Source organism: Podarcis tiliguerta (assembly GCF_965153285.1).
Source record: "Podarcis tiliguerta genome assembly, chromosome: 4".
NCBI classification, from domain to species: Eukaryota; Metazoa; Chordata; class Lepidosauria; order Squamata; family Lacertidae; genus Podarcis; species Podarcis tiliguerta.
The window spans coordinates 54,721,852-54,741,102 of record NC_139537.1 but is presented as its reverse complement, the minus strand read 5'-3'; the positions used below and the strand labels follow the sequence as shown (position 1 = coordinate 54,741,102).

Here is a 19,251-nt window from a genome sequence, read left to right as displayed (position 1 = left end):
CACCTTCCCATGCACCATCCCTAAATCTGCTCTGGAGGGTTGGGAGAGCACCAGAACAGGTATCACTGCACTGGCTGAATGTTCTCCTTAGCACTATATTGGATTCCACCCCCACCCCCCGCTTCCCACCAAAAGGCAGAACCCTCTTGAGTGGACATTTCTTGCTGGCCTTGCTTTCTTCCAGAGGAGGAATCACAGAATTCAAGTCCAACCCCCGAAAATGCAGGAATCTTTTGCCCCCTGTGGGGCTCAAACCCATGACCCTGAGGTTCTTTAAGAGTCTCATGCTCTGCCAACTGAGCTAGACTTAAATCTTTGCCACTTTACTCTGTTCCTGGCTGAACAAGAATGCGTATTTTCATTTGGAAAGTTTTATGAAAGTGCAAACTGGAAGAAAGCCAATAGAATTATTTTTTGTTTCAAAATATTCTGAAATATTTTCTTTCACCAGCCTATTTTGCAACACTCACCGGTTACAAAACCCTGTGGTTTCTTCCTATCAAATGATTTCTAAGCATGAACTCCATGGAACTTCAACTTTGTGACCAATGACTTACAGCCTACGAAACTATGTGATTTGTCAGAGAGTAACAACAAGAGCTATTTCCACTGCAGGTTAAGTGTATGTTTTATCCAACTGCTAATTGGTCTGAGTTTTAGACAGGCTAGAGTACAAATGTGCATATATAAATATAAAAGTGAGCTGCCTCTGCCTTATTTTCACCAATTCCCCACTTCCTCTTGTCCTACATGTCAGGCCTTTCCTGAGTGCCCCCTCAGGGAGCACTGAGGCTGCAGTAGAATAGTAGAAGCCATTTTGGCATATAAGCAACATAGGAATGAATGAACGAACGAACGAATAACAATGCAGGGAACTGTTTTGAGCATTCTTGTGCAACTGCAGCACTGAATAATGCCTAGTATGGAATCCTCTCAACTAATGTGGTATGTCCAGGTTTCTAATTAGCCCTTGTATACATATTCACACACTATATAGTTCTACAGCATGTGTTCCAAAAGTTACAAAATAAGTACAAACTAAAGGACTACTTCACATGTATTAGAATCATTCTTAAAATAAGCAAGCAAATTTTAAATCAGATATGTGGAACCCGTGGAGAGCCCAACGTTGCTTGATTACAACATCAATCATCCCCAGCTACTGACTGAGGCTGACAGGAGTTGGAGCCCATGAATACCTGAAGAAGTATCGGATCGCTTGTAGAACAAGGTTATCTTTTACCCTCTCATAACTTACTAGGAAAAATTACAAGGATAAATACTAGATGATATCATTTAGAAGAGACTCAAGAGTAATAACAAATATTCTTTCTAAGAGCTGCCACAAAGATACACAATTTAAGCCATGTTTGACAGTATAACAATCTTAGTTATCTAGGATCTAAATTGTTTTTATAAGCATGCTGACAAGCACTAGACTTCTATGATGTTGGCAACAAGCAAAAATAATATCTGAAGCAGTCCCCCAGCATCTCTAATGGCAGGAACAGATCGAGCTCTGAAGCTTCTCTTTCCCACTACTTTTGGATATAACAAGGGTCCAACCTTACATTGCTAAGATACATTGTGGATTCCAACTCTCACCAGCCCCAAATAGTACACCCAATGGTCAGAATGATGGGAGTGCAGTCCTGCAACATGAAGAGTGCCTAAGATGCCCCACCCTTTTCTCAGATGAAAGACCATCAAAAGTTGTCCAGCTACAAATACAATTAAAATTATTAAGCTCCAGAATTACTAACCTGTCACTCTGCTTGTTACAGAAGTCATTTCTTATTTTATCTACTATAGATGTTCGGGGAAGGATGTTTGTTTTGTTTTTTTTCTTGGCATCACACTCTACCACTACAATTAACCAATCCATAGAGCTGTGAACTTTCAGAACATTCTGCCACTTGGTGATGTCATCTTTTACTGTAGCTTTGTACACTTCTGTGTCCTAAGGATATAAGAGATTAAACACAACATCAGGTTTACTGAAACATACTTGAAATGTTTTTTCCTGGAATGCCAGGGGGTGGGGAGTTCTAAAACTATCAAACTGAATGGGGGGGGGACTCTAGTATTTTCACTTGACAGATCGCTCTGTAAGAGATTCTTCAACAGTTTACTTTAAATACACACTGTTAACACTAGTTTTGCTAACTAGATGAGGCATAATTCTAGTTGGCACAGAGTTCCCCTTGCCCCTGAGTTTAATAAGTTCACCCACAAACTATAAGAGAATGCAAAGCTAACTACAAATTACCTAGCTGTTAGTTCATGTTTTAAAACACACACCCGTACTTACACAGCATTCTGTCCAATATATATGGAGAAAGGGAAATGTCAGAAGAGCTTTGTTCCCTTCTTTAGGTAGTAGCTCTTCTTTAAATTGTACAAAATTAGATTCCAGATGAATCATCTTAGGAGCACGCCCATAAGATCTGAATAGTATATAGAACACGGATATTACTACACACAGAGCAAAGCTGAGAAAAAGAAAGCATGTAGGGCAAATATACTGGCTATGGTAAGATGCCAATACTCAGTTCAGAAATACAGATGCAGTAGTACAATGTATTTAAAAATTGTGTAAACTTATCTTCCCTTACAAAAAGCAAATCTGAACTTACAGAAGTTTTTAATGGAAGACATTCCATTTTTTGTTTACCATGAATCTTATGAACAGTTAGAATAGGTGAATCCCTCATTTTCAAGTGAATTCTATTTACATTCTTTATTCTCTTAACACATATTCTATTCTGAAACAGGAATTATGTTTGCAGCATCCACCCAAAACTTTTAGCCAGAATAGTTACACTTTTAAGACAATGAGACAGAGTAAAAGGTGTAACAATTAATTGCGAGCTACGTCACAGCTCTGAAAACTTGCAATGTCTATTCCTTCTAAGTTTCTAAACTCATCTCAAGTCTTGTCAAGAGACTGCTAGAGTGCATCACTGCACTGATTCCTTGCCCAATGCATATAATGAAGAAAAGTGGAACTACCTTCTCCATTCCATGGGCTCTCTTGGGAGTTGCTGAGAAAGTGTTGGATACAGAGAACTGAAGAGATTCTGATCACCAGCACCTGAGAAACAAAAATATAAAATTCTGATTATTGTGACTATTATCCATTTAAGTTCCAATTATTAGACATTTTTGACAATATGCCTTAGCTATTGGCAGGTGTTGAACAAGAATCTAAAGGCAACATATATACATTAGGGGTTGTATTCAACATAGTTCTAAGGTGAATGTTCTATCAATGTAAGGATTTCTCCTTGCGTAACAGAATATTATCCCCTTCTTCTCTTACTGTGCCCCCATAAATCTGTTCTGGGGGTCTCCCAACACCTCCGAGCAGATTTGGGGATGGCATTGAGGGCACGGGGAATCCCACTGTGTCAATGCTGATTCCTGCAACACTGCAACTAAGTTCACATAGAAGAAACATCTCAATATTGGACAGGTCACTTCCTAGCTCAGAGAATGGTTCTTACTAGTCAGTTACCTATATCTATGATCTATAATGTCTTTGTCCACCTGTTCCAAACACTCCATTCTATCTCTCTCTTCCACCAGGTTGTCAGGGTTTGCCTCCTCTCAGCACACCACAAAACTGAGTTTTTGTGGAGATGTTCAGGGGCTCTTTTACCCCTTAGGACTTTTTCCCTGCATAATTTTTGTACTTGTGTGTAACTCTGAATTATTCCAAGCCTGTACTTCTCTCTTGCACGTAGATGGTGTGATTTTGTCTACAAAAGCTGAACACAGGAAGATTCAGTATTAATATATGAAGTAAAATCATAATCAGTTGATAACTGATATTTAATTGGCTGCACTAAAGGTTTTCTAAATCCTACCATGCCTATCATTTCAGAACATGCTAGATTTTGGCACAGGAAAAAAATTACTGCAGCTTTGAGCTCTAATGGCACATTTGAATGTTTTTATTATTTTAAAAATCTGGGGAACGTAATGGTAGAAAATGATCAGCTCTGTAATTTTTCAGTAGAAACTGTCCTTCCAACTACATTTTACAGAGTACTTAAAACTGTAATAGCTTTTAAAACTTTGATTTGGAGGAAATGGATGCTGAATAGGAAAACTGTTTCTCCTACCACATCATTTATGCTCTCCTTTTCCATCAGACTATGAGTCCAATGAAAATAAAATGCATGTGCAATAATCATCTCACTATTTCTTCAAATAAGTTTCTGTCAGGAGCAGCAACGTTCAGTTTACTGTCATCTTTGCAATTATCAAGTAAGAGCCATTGCCAACATGTTAGAAATTCTCCAAATCAGTGTACTTCAGACTCTCTGCCAATAAAAGATTCACGTTATGCCAGAATAATATTCTGCTCTGGCGATCCCTTGGATTTTTAAGAGCCCAGTCATTGTCCTTCTGCAAACAGTCGAGAATGCTGGGGCGGTCCTGCCACCAGGCCTTTTAAATCAGCTCCTGCACAAGGTGTTTTAAATCTCTTTTAGCTCTTAATTGTTTTACTCTCTGCTACCTGGGTTTTCAGCTACATCATATTTTATTGTTTTCGTTATTAATTTTTAATTTGGCTTATTCCCCGAAGTAAACTGCCCCAAGAATTCTGTTATAAGTACGCCTATAAATAGCGAACAATAATGAAGTCAGCTATTACAATAGTGCTCCAATACTGTAGCCTTTTCACAGGTAGGGGAGGGAAGGAGTAAAATACAGGGTTATGATGAGAAAACAAGGAAGAAAGCACAGACTGGCTGCGTATCAGTTAAAGGGCAGATAGGATTACAAAGTTATTTTGCAAGGCTGGCAGATTAGGCTTTGGGAGCAGAGGTTCATTAATGCTAAGTAAGGATTAACATAAAAGTTGTGGTCTTCCTGTAATAGTGGGAATGTGCACAAAGAGATATCTGAGTGATCAGTGGGATGTTCTAAACAAGGAAACCACAAAGCTGGAAAAGCAGGCAGCGGCACTCAGCATTTTGTCAGAAAAGAAGTGTAGCAATGTCGCCTAAGGCTGGGTTTGCAAACATCCTCTGTGTGAAACAAACCTCCAAAATTATGCATATAGAATAAGCTACATAATTTATTCTACTGGCACAGGCCAAGAAGGAGCTATGGGCTGGAAGGTTACAACTACACAACTTGGAGGAATAACTGCACAAACAGTTTTACACTAAATCCAAATGCCATAGCAAAGAACACCAAGATGGATGGAAAGCTTAAGAGAGACTGAACATCAGGTGCTGCATGTTTGACAACTGCTCCTACATTTTCCACTAAAAGTCCCATGACAAAAACACAAGTCAAAGATTGACACTTTGACACCACCTTTTGTTTACTTTCATTTTTTTCAGCTAAAATAATCCCCAAGTCATCTTGTAATAAATTAATGCATCTCAAATTTTCAAATAATGCACAATTTCCATTTTGGACTTTCTCACCAGCTAGGTATTTGCAGATAATGGACGAAACTGTCAACTAAGGTTTTAAAATTATGTCCCGACAATTTCTATGGGAGTCTTTAAAACCATCTCATTTAAAAAACATTACTATAAAGCATTAGACACATTCCCCAAGTGCATGGGGGACTTTTCCATAGAGTAATAAACTGCTGCATGTTCCCAATATGGGTTTGGAGGTCACCCTGTGACACTTGAGGTCTTATGCAATCAAAGCTAGTTCCCTTTTGCTGTGAAGCAGCAAAGTGCTGGTATACAACCTATCAGTGTAACACACGTATGTGAGTGGTTCCTTACTGGAACACATTACCTCAGGCTTCTCAACATTTCCCTTAGACCCAGTTGCTATGGCCATCACCACTTACTGACAGGAGAGGATGTGAGACGCCTGATTAGTTTCTTACTCTTGCTTTGAGATGGTATCACTCCACCAACCCTTCCTCTCCTAAACCCACGGCAAACTTTGGCAAATGCCACTTCTCTAGCTGGGCCCACCATCATCATTCCTACCACCATCAACATAGCTCAGTTCAGTAGTAGAGGGTACTGGAAGGGGTGCATGGTATAAATAAATTCACTAGCATTCCCATCTGAATTACACTCATTGAAAGCAGTGTTCGAAATCAGTCCGATACCAGGTGTATTTTGCACCTGGCTTTCAACCACTTTAAACCAAGATGCCTGGGCATCAGGAGGTGCATGCCTGCGGGGGACTGTTTTCACACATTAATAACCCATCCTGTAGAATTCTATCAGTTATATTTTATCTGTACAATCAGAATGAATTTCTAAAACTCTTTTTCTGAGCAGCCTGAGCAGCAGTAGTCAGCATTAAGAAAAAAGGCAGGAATAGGCCAATATATATGTGGACTGTTCCTGGATAAGTGACTTTTGTCCTTTAAGTTCTCAAAATTCTTAACCTAGCCCAAGGTTGCCATCTGAACTAACCCAATGTTAAACTGATAATCACAGTCAGTAAATCATTTGAAGGATGCAACTTTATAGAGATATCTTGCCGAGAAATGGCAACTAGACATTCCGTTTTGGCAACTGTAACTGTTGTTTAACCATTTTGGTGCCTAGCTTATATATCCGAGTTTCTAACACTGGTATGCACAACAGGAGCAAAGAACCCTATGGTGTAGCTGCCTGGCTATTGCAGGGCTGATATGGACAGAGCAATACAAATCTAGGAATCAACACTCAGCTGCTGCTGCTGCTGCTTCCCCATCTTAATTCCTTCTCCCTCCTTATTTTCAGACATCATGATATATTGCTGTATTGCTATAGCTATATTGCTATATAGCTGGTGATATATCATGATGTTGAAATCCTGATATTGCCAAGCCCTGGTGAGAATCAAAATGCTGGCAAGATGGTCTGATCCAGCAGGACTCTTAAAGCTGTTATGATACATCAAGTGTACTTTGCTCACGGTGCATACACTGGGAATCGGCTATAAATGTCAAGAAAACAGACATTTGCCCTACATTTTGATATGAGGACAAGACAATAACGAAACACACAAATTACTGTTCTGCAAACAGAAAAGTTTATTGCAGAAGGGAATGCAATCCAACGGATGCTCCCCATGGAGGAAAGGGAGGCAATTTTCTCCAATTCCCCCTATCAACCCCCCACATTATCTGACATACAGGGGATCCCCAAATCTCCAGAGCAGATTTTCAGGGAGAAGGAGGAATCAGCAAAAAAATCAGCTCCCCGCCTGCTTCCTCTAGCAGTAGGTTCTTGTAAGCAAATTACATTCACAGGAACTCTGGATGCGGGCCACTATGTGTTAGTCACCGGAGGAGGAGGGGAAAAGAAATCAGCAGTCAAATATATTTACATTTGCAACAGAACAGAAACAAGTAATAATATATAGCATAGTAGACAACTCCAAAGGTTGCTGAACTCCCACCTATCAGCCACAGGCTGCACAGCCAATGGTCAGCGATAATGGAAGCTGGAGTCCAACAGCATCTGGAGGGCACCACACTGTGCTAGCCGCCTTGTTATAGTTCAACCAGCAAGCCCAGGAAGCTCCCACCCTAGCAGGGAACGCTGCAATTGCTGCCGCCACCAACAAGCCACACATGCACTTCTTTGTTGTGTCTCAGGACTCAGGTGTGCCTGGGTTTGCAAGGCCTCAACACAGCAGGTTTGAGACAGGGACGTAGATTAGAAGTTTTGTGGTGAAGTGGTAGCTAGGTCATATGTTATTTGAAATTTGGTCATAATCAGGCTTGAGGATCAAGTCCCTAGCCTGTACAACCATGGCACTGGGGCATTCATTAGCTTTGCTGCCCCAGAACTCCCCAAAACGTAAACATCATAATCCTTCTGAACACACCAGGCTTTAGTGACCAGATTAAATTAGTATTTGATAGCTCTATACTGATATTTTAAATGTATACTATTTTTTGTATTTGGTTCTAATGGGAATTTATTTTATTCTGCTGCTTTTTGTGTTATATGATTGATTTTACCAATGCTTTTTATGAAAACTGTGTTGCTGTTTCATCTTAATGCTCTGTTAAGAAAAATGTCAGTCTGCAGACTAGCTTTAGGTTTCTTGCACTAGTTTTATGGTAAGTTTGTGCTACTAGCGTTTTCAATGATAAGATTAGATTTTCTTAAAGTGACTATTATGTTTCAGGTGCTTTAGATGCTCTTTGGCAGAGATGTGATTCATGAATGGATACATAAAACAGTACTGTCTGACCAAAATGCCTGAAACAGAACTGGCTAGAAGTCTAAAAAAGATTTAACATTACTTTTAGGTATTTTCTCTTTATTTGAAAGCATTAAAGGAAGACATACATCATCAATTTCATTCTTGCACATTTGTAAAACTGATCACTGATTGTGATTGTGAAGGCAATGTTGAAACACTACATGCAAAATATCTACATACATAGAATAATAAAAACGGCACAAAGACTAGTTTACAGAAGAACAGACAGGAGCACTCCAAATGCAAAAATAAAAAATAAAAGCACTCAGTATCTATTACATTCCAAGGAATAGCTATTTTCTGTTGATTTCAACTATTGACATTATTGGTAGCAACAGATAAAAATAGAATTTTTAGCATTCCCCTGAAGAATTTCACAGCTCAACCTAAGAAGTTTACAACAACTTGGTATTTCACCTTTTCTGAACAGTCTGCAGAAGTGCAGCACACAGAGGAGAAGCATTCCTCCACAGTCTCTTCTTATCACCCCTGTATACTTGAGTGTTCTATATTTGGCACTTTATATGTGCAATGTGAAAATCTCAAATGGGAATTTTGGTTTATAGAGGCCATTTCAATTTCAATGTTAAGTCTATGGTTCCTGGACCAACCTTCTCTCATATAGTAGCTTAACAGCTAATTGTTGTCGCACATCAGATTAATAAGATTAATAAGAGAAATGTATATTCTCAGTTTCTAGGGACAAGATGTATAACTGGAGGCAATGGAGAAAAACACGTGGGATACTCAAGGGTATTCCTGCACCAAATACATTTCTCAGAAGAAGAGCTCCTGAAAAGGTGGCACACAGTAAGCCTGCAACTTATGCACTTTTAACTTGTGTGCATTCAGCTCTATGTGCTTGGAAGAATTAAAAGTGGGTTGGATGGGAGTGGGTATCTGGGGTGAAAGACTTTGGCAATTATACCTGCCACTACATCCAATGTGTTTCGGCTATATACAATTTTGGCTTTAGGCATGAATCCCAGAATATACCCCCTGTGTAAGTTGAGGCTTACTGCATTGACACTGTAAAATAAATAGACTACCAGTAGTGTCATCTGTTACGCAGGGACAAGCCAGGATATGTGCCTAGCAGCCACTCTCCTGCCTCCTCCTGCTTATTGTAATTGGTCCTTTCAGAACAAATGATCTTATAATAAGTGTGATGTGTGATGATGAAGAAGCAGCACCCCTACATAACAGGAGTACTGGATGTTCTTCCTCCAGTATTCTGCACTGCTGGCATGTTCTGCAAGCAGTGCTCTGCTTCTGTTCATGGTATACTATTATTGCACATGGCTTCTGCCTTTAAATATAAAATTTACCTATTTAGTATCAACTTTACTCCACTGGTGTAGTGAAGGCTAAGGATTGAAATTTTCAATTTAAAAATCCAGAGCACTTGAGGAGAAGCTAGGAACTGCCTATGGGATAACTTGTTCACAATATAGCAAGAGGCTTCTAGCATGAGGCCAACCATTGTTTAAAAGTTTTTATGAATGAACCAAGCATACAGTTTCGTTCTATTCACGTCCACAAGCAAAGCAAATTCCAAAGAAGCAGTCTATTCCTTTTGGATGATTACTGGAAACTTCCATCTACAATTCGATTTATGTACATGGGAACAACTGAGCAGGTATTACAAGGCTGAAGAAGCAAGAAAAACAGCAGGAAATACTTGCCTCTGAGCTGCCACACCCTAAATCCCCCGAACTGCTTTTGCCAACCAGTGATCTCTTTTCAGCCTTTCAATTGGATCCAAAACTCAAAATGTCTGAGTTTTCAGATTTACTGCTCCACACAAGCTCACATTCAGTTGGCAAATCAGTTTCAGAGTCTCTTTACACTGTGAAAGTGGGCGTGTGAACTTACCAAGCCAATGTTACGTGCTGACAATTAACTTTCATGGAAAGTAGTCAAATCATGCCAAATGTAAAGGAACAATTTGAACAACAGAACAGCATGGATCATCATCCCATTAACATTTAACCAAGCATTCCATTCCAGAGGGAATGTGCAAAATTATTGGATTCTTGTTCAGGTCTGCCGAAGATTCCATGAGTTGCCATGCCCTTCTCTTGGAGCAGCTGAGGTGGTTGACTATTTCTGCTAAGCTTTGTAAGTGATTTCAATTCTGTATTGTTTTATTCAATGTATTGCTATATACCTTTATGTCGTTAGTCACCCTGTGCTCCTGTTTGGAGGAGGATCATGATACAAAAACAGCATAATAAATTATAAATTAAGAAAGATGCATTTTTTTAAAATATTCTGTTTTACTAGCAGGCGATAAACTGACACACAGAAAATAACTCAGATAAATTTTCTCATAGGACACAACAAAGTTAATTAGACAAATCCAGCAGACACAGCATGGCTGTAACAGAATCAACATCCTGGGGTGCTCAAAAAGAATCCACTTTATGAGTTTATGTAATCAGAAATCAATGTTTTCGTGTCTGTAATTTTCCAACATCTAATATCGAAACAGGCCCACTAGGACAAATCTCTGCCTTTGCCGTCTTGCACAACTTGCTGAAAATCTGAGTTTTAAACTTTTGAACAGTACGCTAAGAGTAGATTCTAAGATTTTCTTCCAAGGGAGTGTTTTTGGAAAGATGCTCATGAGCAAACCCACAGGGAAGTAAAAGGCCACATAGATTTTTCCAGCAAAGACTTACATGCAAGAAACAGCATTCCAGAAGCACTCCCAGTGAGAAAACATTACACTAGGTTCACACCAAACTGAAGAATTCAAATAGGCTAAAAATAATGTTGAGCTCGTACAATTTAGTAGTAGCATCTAGGAATTTGAAATATTTCTTCTGAATGTGTACTCAAAAAATACTACTATAGTGGGTGGTAAATGAGCCTACCTACATTTAAAGCCAGCATTGTGCCTCTTTGTTTGGTCCTAACTTTCATTCATTTCAAAGCTGCCACATTTTAAGTTTCAGCCGCAGCTCTTCCAGTTCAGATACAGAACAGTGTTTGGTAGAACTGTTCATGACCCCATTGCTATCGTATAACCCCTTGACTGGAATTTCAACAGGGTTTCGTTTATTTCTACTTTACCTTCACTGCTAATCTGAGCTCGTACAATAAATTAACTTTCTGGACACCGATGGTTCAACTATTTAGTAAATGGCACGTAGCTTTGAACATAATTATGAGATGAACCAATGGCGCAAAACCCCAAACAGAGCTAAAGTTTCTTCTCCTGGCTCTATTTAGCACATGCAACTCCCACTTTGTGTGTGTTCAAGGCACCTGCGACTGCTGATGTGCACACCATTTTCAGTCCTGGGAGTGGGTGGAGGCAGAACGTACATGCACTATAACCCAGAATGCAATACCCATGAAAACGAGGATGCAATAATCTGATTACTTGTGTCTTCCCTCCCCATTTTTTTTTTTCTTTTTACGTTACAATATATAAGGTTGCGCATCTTCAAGCACAGACTATACAGTGGTACCTCGGGTTAAGTACTTAATTCATTCCGGAGGTCCCTTCTTAACCTGAAACTGTTCTTAACCTGAAGCACCACTTTAGCTAATGGGGCCTCCCGCTGACGCCACGCTGCCGGAGCACGATTTCTGTTCTCATCCTGAAGCAAAGTTCTTAACCCGAGGTACTATTTCTGGGTTAGCGGAGTCTGTAACCTGAAGCGTATGTAACCTGAAGTGTATGTAACCCGACGTACCACTGTATTGTTGTTTAACCTTAAGATTAAATAACAGAAATACATTCCTTCAGTTACCAGCTGGAATACAGCACACATGTCACTCTCTAGTGGCTTTCAAGCATTTTTGCTTCAGGTAACATTTTCCATGCCAAAAAGTCTGCCAGACTGCCACACAACCCCTACACCAGGACAGCAGTCTCCTAGTGCAAGGGAAGAATTCCTGGCAAGGGCCCTCGACAATTCTCTCCAAACTTCAGAGAACATGAGTTTCCAAGGAACACAATATCTTATGGGACCAAACATGCCCCAGTCCTCACTGAAATTTAATACACACACCTCAATGACTTATAACTCATAAACCTACAACAGAAGCAAACTGAAAAAAACACTAGACTTAGACCCAGGGAAAACATACATCAGCCAATCTGTGGAGTTGACCGAACACTTTTGTACTTTCAAATTACCCACAACAACCCTAGAAAATATTTGCATTCCTATTTAGTTATATTTCCACCTTCTCAAATTGTTGTTTCTCCCATTTGTGCATAAACATGAGTTACAGTTGTATTCCACTTCTCAATAAGTTTAATTCTCAGAAACTAACTGCATTCAGACACAATGCTGGCCACTGTTAACAAATTAACTAATGCACACAGCTCAAGCATTTCTCCTTTCCTTGAACAGAGAAACAAATCACAGAATGGCTGGCTTAGTGTTTTGTCCAAACCAACACTTGTGGTTTATTTCTCTTGATCTGAAGCCAAGGTTTGTTCTTAGCTTCCCAATTGTGGTTTATTTGAGAGAAACAAACCACAAGTGCTGGTTGAGACTGGGCTGGTCACTGTGTGGTTTGTTCCCCCTCTTAACTAAGTGTGGAGCAAGATAACACCAACATGCTGCCACCACACACACACAATCTAATCTGCCTAACTTCCAACTAGTGTCAGCCCATCAAATTTATTTGCTAAAAACTATACAAAAACACAAACTATACTCATGTATGTTTTAGCACAGGTGGCTTTGCCTTACATGCAAATGAAACCACTGACTCTTGACTATGAATGTTCACAAACAGTCACCAATGCTTATTTTCTTTTTTATTGCAAAATTAACATAGTTGCTCTTCTGGAATTTGTCGCTGTACACACTGTATTTGGAATTCACAGTAACTAAACTGTTATCACTCAGAATTCATGAGAACATGCCACACTGTAGCAAACATATTTACAGAGTTCAGCATGCAACAGAAAAACATTAACTCCACTTACACAGCCAAACTAATGTTCTGATGGATCTAAACGGTTTTTGGTTACCAATTTTAGAACTTTTCAAATAATAAAATGCTATAAAGGCAGAACTTCTTTCTCTGAAAAATTATATCCAAGGTGTTTGGTTTTATCAAAGTAGCCGAAAGAGAACTGCAGTATTTCCAACTTACATTTCTCAGTTTAAACAATGGAATAGCATGGACACAATCTAGAGCATGATATTAAAACAAGACAAATTTAGTTTAGCTCTTGCTGTAGGTACTCAGGAAAAAATATCACAGCATTGCACTTCCAACATGTATTTGTAATTCAGACAGATTACTTATAGTGAGAAACTTCACAAACCAAATAATTTTAATATTCTCAACAGATTAACAGTGCAACCTAGTCCTTGAATTATACTGCCTACATGACAATGGAATTAATATGAAATCTCTTGTGCTGGCATTACTCCAAGTTACACCACCACTGTAAAGTTGTGATAGCATAAATGACATTCTGTGTTAGAAACTCAGTTATATAATCTAAGTGCCAAATGGCACCTTGAACCTAGGTTACGGTCGCCACAACTGAATGTCTATTTGCCAGGGGGGTTGGATGACCCTCGCAGTCTCTTCCAACGCTACAATTCTATGATCTAAACTACATTGCTTGACTGTAGCTTGCTCTTACAAACAATTCACCTGTTCAAGTATGCAAGAAGGAGAAACACACACAGTGGAAATGGAAATGATATTACCTACAGACTAAGGCAGAGGTTTTTTAACTATGGTTTGTGAGTTCCATTTGGGTGGTCTGTGTAAAGTCAGCAGCACATTCAAATATATCTGTAGTCAGCCCTGCACTTACTTTCCTTGGTGTAATTACGGAGGACTGTGTACGAATCAGCTGGATTGACAGAGATGTCAGTTGCCAACCTGGCATCTAGATACCTCCATGTAGTCGCAATTGGACCTACTCCAGTAGCAAAACGTGCCTGGCAAACTTCGAACACTGGTGACATTACAATACTGTTAAGTCAGCACAGATTATGTGTCATAGTATAACAGGTAAAGATGAAGACATACTGGAGGAGGATCAGAGTAGTGGCCAGCTTAATCCTGAAGCTCAGGCACTGTTCCTGCATCCTCGTCTAGCATAGTTAGACCTACAAAGCTAGTATAAATAAAAACATTCTCACTGGAGTGAATGGAGAGCCACATTATCCTCTCTCACAATGTGAGTACTGTATAGGATACTCTTGGAATGGTCTATAGCCACAAGCAATAAATATTTAAATGCTAGAGTAAACAAAGGTATACATCCCAACCTATTAAGATGAGTGGCATGGGCTATGTCTATGGATTTCAGAACTGTTAGCATACAAGAGGCTAAGGGGAACTTGGTGATGAGAACAGTGGTGTAATGACACTATACAAAGAAAGTACTTTAGACAAAATAACAAACAGCCAAGGCTGACACCCAAGCATCCAGGAAAGAGCAAATGGATAACACTTATGATCTCAGACCTCTTACAGTTACTCCACTTCAGAACAAAAACAAATACTCACCAAAAACTCCAAGTTGCAACTAGAATTCCAAGGCAAAGCATGCTCACAGGTAAGAAACAGACTGCCAAAACCCTAGCCATAGTCCTTCAGTTCCCATAGTCACCCCAAGGAATGCAGAGAATTCCTATTGCCACAGATCACCTACTAATCCCCTTGCAATATGGAAAAATTGGGGTATACTAGCTGAAGAATCCCTGTCCTGTCTTAATCAACACAGCTCTGGCTCTCATTTGCATCTGCTGGTCCCAGGGAAGCAGTATAAGGTGTCTGGAAGTGTGATGGATGAGAGCAAGCTGTGATTAGACAGAGAAACTGTGGGAATATAAATCTTCTGATCTAGGTGAAGTACAGGCAACTCCCCATTTGAACAGGAGATGCGTTCCAAGTGAATGCACAAGTCAGCCGTTGCGTTTAAGTCTGTTCTGCCCCCGCCCCCTTCCGGGGTCGAAAGCAGCACACACATCAGCAGCCTCATGCAAAATGGTCGTTCCCTAAACATAACTAATCATGGATGGTATTGCACTCCTCCTGAAGGCCAAACATACAGCTTGGGAGTTCCTCTCAAATTCTATATTATCTACGGCAGTGCAGGTTGCATTGTTCCTAGGACAGCCTTTACTAGTTTTGTCTGATTTGGCAGTTGCAACTCTTCTGCTAAAGTGGTTATTCCCTTTAAAGCCTAAATGGTTTGAGACCAGATTGTTTGAAGGACTACATATACAACCTCTAAAACTGGCCACAGAGCCCTTTATTGCAGACCCACAGTCAAGATTAAACTTGACTGCTATGAAACACCACCTCATGGAATGAACCAACCCCTATTTGCCAGCTTCTTCAGCCTCTTTTAAATGGGCCATAAATACCTTTTTTATTTCAGTCTGCCTTCCGTTGTTGATGTTGGTCCGAAGTTTTAAAACTGTTACTGTTCTGTGTTTTACTTTTGCTGACAGGTTCAAAGTTCACATCCCCTTCCCCCTTCAGTCTTATCTGAATATAATAACTATGGCAATTTGGAAAGATGAAAACTCTGGATGGAGTTATATTTGAGTGCCCCTCTCTTGCCAACAATTGACTTTCTTATAAAATGAATCATAAACTCTGGTGCCAAGAGTTAAAACATGATGAGATTTGAGAAGTATCCTGCTGGTCCAGGAAGTTACCCAAGTTCTGAAGCTGCGTTCTTCTACGCTTATGTAAAAAGTAGTTATAGCACAATCCTGTGCTCACTTAATTGGGAGTAAGCCCTATTAGACTCAATGTTCAGTTAAAATCTCAAATTAAATGAGACTTATGAAAAATATTTTCAGAACCAAAGAACAAAGTGGTTAATACTTCACAGAAAGCAGTGAAGTCTGATTTTCAATGTAATCGTATGCATGTTTACTCAGAAGTAAGTCCCAGTGACTTCAACAGAGCTTACATCTACGTAAGTGTGCATAAGATTGCAGCCTCCAACTATCAGTTTTACCATCATTAGTATACACCAGAAATGTGAAACAAGCAACATTTTAAAAAGTGCTAAAATATATATTTATTAAAAGGTGATCTGCAATACAGTGGAGTGTAGATTAACAAGTATCTGACAGAAACATAGATGATGAACCTTATATCCATACTCAAGAAAACAGTGCTTGCATGACATCATAAGAAATTACAACTGACAGTTCAATCCACAATCCAAATAAACTTAAGAATGATCTGAGAGCTGGTGAACTGAGCAGGGACATCGCTAAGATTACACGTTTCTAAGCCATACATTTCCCAGTTGGCATCAGGCACATGAATATAAAGACACACAATCTTCAATATGGGCACAATAATATCCTTACTTACCTTTCAGGGTCATTGCACAAAATGTTGAAATAGCACATATGTAGTGTTTTGAACACCCTAGCATGTTTTATAAATGCTGATTTTATATATGCAAATTTATTTTGTACATGCACATACAATGGTACCTCGGGTTACATACGCTTCAGGTTACAGACTCCGCTAACCCAGAAATAGTACCTCGGGTTAAGAACTTTGCTTCAGGATGAGAACAGAAATCGTGCTCCAGCAGCGTGGCGGCAGCAGGAGGCCCCATTAGCTAAAGTGGTGCTTCAGGTTAAGAACAGTTTCAGGTTAAGAACGGACCTGCAGAACGAATTAAGTACTTAACCTGAGGTACCACTGTAATGCTAATGTATCTATAATAACTAGATTGCTCTCTGCTAATAATTATATATTTATGTCAACTTCAACTGAACTAAAAAGGTAAAGGGACCCCTGACCATTAGGTCCAGTCGTGACCGACTCTGGGGTTGATCACCTTTAATCTACTTTTCCCATAACAATCTGGTTCGACTCTGGGTTAGATAATCTGGGGTTTGTATTCAACTAAGTTTTATTTAGAGTAGAACCACTGAAATTATTTAACATGACTAAGTTAGGCCATTCATTTCAGTGGGGTTACTCTGAATAAACTTAGCTCAAGCCCCCCTGTAGATGTTAATTGTTCAGTTGTTTTATGGAATTGTTGTTTTTTTTAAAGGAAAAAAAAACACCACTATGTTTTTAGTACTGCAAAACATCTGGGTTAAGAAAGACATCACAGTACTAAAAAAAAAAAAAAAAAAAAAAAAAACTTCTGCATGATCTTAAACACATCTACCAGAAAGTCAGTCACTTACTGGCCCATACCCAAATAGATCAGTACTCTATACACCCTGCACACATTATCACCACTCATTTAACATAAGCAATATACAACTTAACTGCATATACCCTCAAACACATCATGTGAAGGAGAATACTGCTATCTTCTCTTTATATTTGCAAAACTGAGGCTGAAGAACTGTGGCTTGATCAAAGGCTGCATCACATGTCCACACAGCCATGCTTTCACTGTTGTTTACTCTGATGCATGTCCCCAAAGACACAAGCCTATTAACATCTCCTTACAACAATTTAACTTTGGGGTGGTTGTTTTTTAAATCAGGCTGAAAGGAAACAGCAGAAATTTTCTTTAACATACAATTTACATTGTTTATAGTATTTATTGCTACTTCTTTAACTATGCCACAGAGCAACCTAGTTAATTAGACACTTTAGACAGCTTCAAGCATTTCGCAGGGCCCCACCTAATTCATTAGGAGAGCAAGGACAATTAAGCCACTGGCTAATATGTAACAGAAGACTATATACCAAATGTTTGTAGCTCCAAGCTCTCCACACCAAACAACTAAGACACACTACTTGCACCTGAAGTTTGAAAACCCAGCTTAATCACAGACACAGCAACTTGGGTTTACTCCCCTTTTTCTCTCCTTACATTTGGGAGAATGGGGACGGGAGAACAACCACCCAGTGCAAGGTGTGAAAGAAGCATAAAAATGCACGAGGGGTACCTGCACATCCATCCTGTCAACCGTCTGCACATACACTAAAACATGTGCAAACACCGCACATCCCAGATCATATCGGGGATTGGGGGGAGGGTGGCCTGTCTCTTGGCTATCCACTCCACATACGCTAAAGCTTCCCGTGGCCAGCAAGACCCTCGGGTGCTCGAAGGTCGTCCAGACACACGTGCAATCTCAGAACACATGGGGGGGGAGGTGGGGTGTTGGGGTTTTTTTGGGGGGGTAGAGGATTTCCCTCTCCCAACTGCCGGCGTTTGCAGGAGGTCTTCCAGAAGCGGAGTTAAGAGAAAGGGCCCGCCAGAGGCGAAACCCACCGAGCCCAGCAGGGAAGCATCAGTCCTCCCTCCCGGGGGTTTCGCTGTGGGGGGGCAGCCCCCCGCCCACCTGCCTGCCTTCCCCTCCTCGACTCCCGGGTCACTCACAGGTGACGATGGGCTTGTTCTCCATGGTGTAGATGACCGGCGGCGCCTCCACCTCCTCGTCGTCCTCCGCCAACACGCCTTCGCCGGCTGCTGCTGCTGCTGGTGGTGCTGCTTCTGCTGCTGCTGCCGCCGCCGCCGCCGGGGCGGGTTCCATGGGCGGGCAGGGCGCTCAGCCCCGGCTCCGGCTCCCCCGCCCGCGCCGCGCCATGGACCCGCCGCCGCTACCGCCACACCTTCCCGGCGCGCCCTCTCCCGCCGCCGCTGCTGCTCTTCCTCCTCGCCGCCGCCTCCAAAGGGGGGGCCGCCCTCCTTCTGCCCCTCCCCCTCCCAAACCCCCAAGTGGGCCCCCCCTCGCGCGCAGCCCCCACGGATGGAAGGCAAGTGCCAGGCTCATCCGCTTCCTGTATCGCCGGGACCCAGCATGACCGCTTCCGGCGGAGGAAGGAGCGGGGCGTTAAAGGGGAGGCTCGAGGTGGCGCGGCTGGCCTCCGAGAGGAATCGGAAGCTTTAAAGGGGAGGACAGAACAAGGCGGAAGGAAGGAAGTGGCGGGTCGTGGGAGAAGCAGGCAGCGCTCTGAAGAGGGGCGGGGGGGGGGGACAGCAAACAGGGCTGTCCCGAGAAGAAAAAGTTGCCACTGTGCGGGTTTATTTGTGCAGTCGTTCTCCCCAGTGAACATAGGGCGTAGTGGCACAACAATAATAGAAAATAATAAAAC

The 19,251-nt window shown here is 40.9% G+C and overlaps 1 protein-coding gene across 1 annotated transcript in view; it reads right to left on the bottom strand.

Moving 5' to 3' along the window:
• Positions 1-18,823, bottom strand: part of TRAPPC10 (trafficking protein particle complex subunit 10) — a 44,063-nt gene extending 25,240 nt beyond the window's left edge. Inside the window, exons 1-4 of the mRNA XM_083437280.1 lie at positions 18,536-18,823; positions 3,013-3,094; positions 2,312-2,447; positions 1,764-1,960 (exon numbers count right to left, since the gene is read on the bottom strand). Of these exons, the coding sequence (XP_083293406.1) occupies positions 1,764-1,960; positions 2,312-2,447; positions 3,013-3,094; positions 18,536-18,689 (569 nt within the window). The 5' untranslated portion in view covers positions 18,690-18,823. The remainder of the gene's footprint in view (positions 1-1,763; positions 1,961-2,311; positions 2,448-3,012; positions 3,095-18,535) is intronic.
• Between the last annotated feature and the right edge of the window lie 428 nt (positions 18,824-19,251).